The sequence below is a fragment of the Lycium barbarum genome, chromosome 7, assembly GCF_019175385.1.
Source record: "Lycium barbarum isolate Lr01 chromosome 7, ASM1917538v2, whole genome shotgun sequence".
NCBI lineage: Eukaryota > Viridiplantae > Streptophyta > Magnoliopsida > Solanales > Solanaceae > Lycium > Lycium barbarum.
Genome location: NC_083343.1, coordinates 100,492,799 through 100,494,702, shown reverse-complemented (window position 1 = coordinate 100,494,702; position 1,904 = coordinate 100,492,799). Strand labels below are relative to the sequence as shown.

General features: G+C 31.5%; 1 protein-coding gene across 1 annotated transcript; it reads right to left on the bottom strand.

The window, feature by feature from the left end:
* Positions 1-260: 260 nt before the first annotated feature.
* Positions 261-1,547, bottom strand: LOC132602354 (uncharacterized). Its single transcript, XM_060315236.1, has 3 exons — positions 1,292-1,547; positions 996-1,042; positions 261-916 (listed from the first exon to the last, which is right to left on the bottom strand). Exons 1-3 carry the CDS (start codon positions 1,322-1,324, stop codon positions 457-459), a joined length of 540 nt encoding a protein of 179 aa, XP_060171219.1. The 5' UTR covers positions 1,325-1,547; the 3' UTR covers positions 261-456.
* Positions 1,548-1,904: the final 357 nt, after the last annotated feature.

Genomic DNA, 1,904 nt, shown 5'->3' with positions numbered 1-1,904 from the left:
GTGTTTGCAATTTCCTTTCATAATATAATTTATATCAAGCATGAAAAAGAATTACTAGACAAAAGCGAACTTACTTGGCTACGTGCGTGAAGTAAAGGATTAATTAACCTAATCAAAGTAACAAAAATCTTGTCGAATCGACCCCTTGTTTCTATTTAGTCATTATGGCTAGTGGTAAATACAAAATTGCATAAAGAGTGGCACCTGCAACTTCTAATTTCTAGATTCGCCTCTGGAGATTAGTATCCCTAAATATGAGTATTCTAGGAAATTGATGTATTCAAATCATGTTACTGCAAATTAACACCATAGACATAAAAAGTCTGGGTGGGCTATTCATATAGAACTAAACATCCATCACAAATCTGACATAGCAGAACATGACACCATAACTAACTTTCGAAACAAAATAACTTATATTATAAAATGAGTCTTCTTTAACGAAAACCCTTTACATCAAAATGGAGCATAAATTGATCCCTGCTCCTCCTTCCCCTTCTCGTTCTCCTTCTCCAGCTTCTTCTTCTTCTTTGCTGGTTGCTGATCTCGTTCATCGTCATTGCCATCATCATTTTCTTCATCATCATCATCTTCGTCTTTATCATCATCCTTATCGTCATCATTATTCTTGTCACTATTATTATTATTATTATTATTATTATTATTATTATTATTATTATTATTATTATTATCACCACCATCACCACGCCCTTTATTGTTACCACTTTTTTCAGCATCATTATTTGAAGGTCCTTCATCCTCACTAGAAGTCATTTCTCCATATATTTTTCCGTCATACGAGTCATCACTCTCATCACTACTGAACACATAATCGCCATAAGAAAAATCATCACCGTCACCATATTTAGTTTGTAGAACCGTCGCCATAGATGTTTTAGGCTCAGAGAAAAGTAACCTACAACAGTGTCAGTAGATGTAAAAGTGAATACTTTTAGATATTGAATTCAATAGAGAAAATAAAAATCAGTTTGTACCTCATCTCTTCTCCGTGATGATCTATAAACAACGATAGATACGCACTCTGAAAAAAAAAAAAACAATCTCTGATTAAGCACATTCATTTAGAGAAGCAAAATATCAATTAAAAAAAGAAGAAAAATATTAAAATCAACGCTCTAATGTGCATAATAAAGCAGATTTATGCATCTGAAGAGATCCATCAAATACATTAAAATACAACGTACAACAAGAGTAACTCATGAGCACAAACTAGATAAAACATCTAAACTTAAACATTGAAGTCTATATATAAATAGGTCTAACATTGTACCATGAAGAGGAGAGACATTGAAGAAACAACCATTTGGAGAGAAACATTGGTGGTGGAAACTCTTTGTGAATCCACTGAATATTTTTTTGCTATGGAGGACTAGAGGTATTCAGTCTTGGAGTGAATGTAAAGGGACAAAGAGGGGTTCTATATATAATAGGATTCCTATCCAAATTAGAATGGTTATTTAATTTTCTGCTAAGGTGGTTCAAGAAATTTTATCTTTAGAATTCTGGGATTTGAATGAGTTACCATATTTTCAATTGGTTGAACCTTGTGACTTGAACAAAACTAAATCTTGTACAACCTAGAATGGAAGTATATTAATGAAGAAAAAACAAAATAAGTAATTTCGTAAATGAGAAATTATGGAAAATGACAAAATCAAATTTAATATACCCCTTCTATTACCCAAATTGTGCAAATATATCCCTATCGTTACACAAATTGTGCAAATATATCACTTTTCACTGCCATATTTTTAAAAAAAATCATTTAGCTTATTTTTTAATTAAGAAATGTCATGTGGTTTTAAAAAAATAAGTCTACGCATTAGTAGACAAACTCTTTTAAAGCCACGAGAATTTTTTTTTCTAGTGGGTTGTATTGTTCG

What these genes read in the sequence shown, in the direction of transcription:
- LOC132602354 (XM_060315236.1), bottom strand. Translation starts at nt 1,324, where the DNA reads ATGGTTGTTTCTTCAATGTCTCTCCTCTTCATG. An exon ending in CAATGTCTCTCCTCTTCATG is followed by an intron (nt 1,043 to 1,291) that starts GTACAATGTTAG and finishes TTTTTTTTTCAG; the next exon opens with AGTGCGTATCTATCGTTGTT. An exon ending in CATCACGGAGAAGAGATGAG is followed by an intron (nt 917 to 995) that starts GTACAAACTGAT and finishes ACACTGTTGTAG; the next exon opens with GTTACTTTTCTCTGAGCCTA.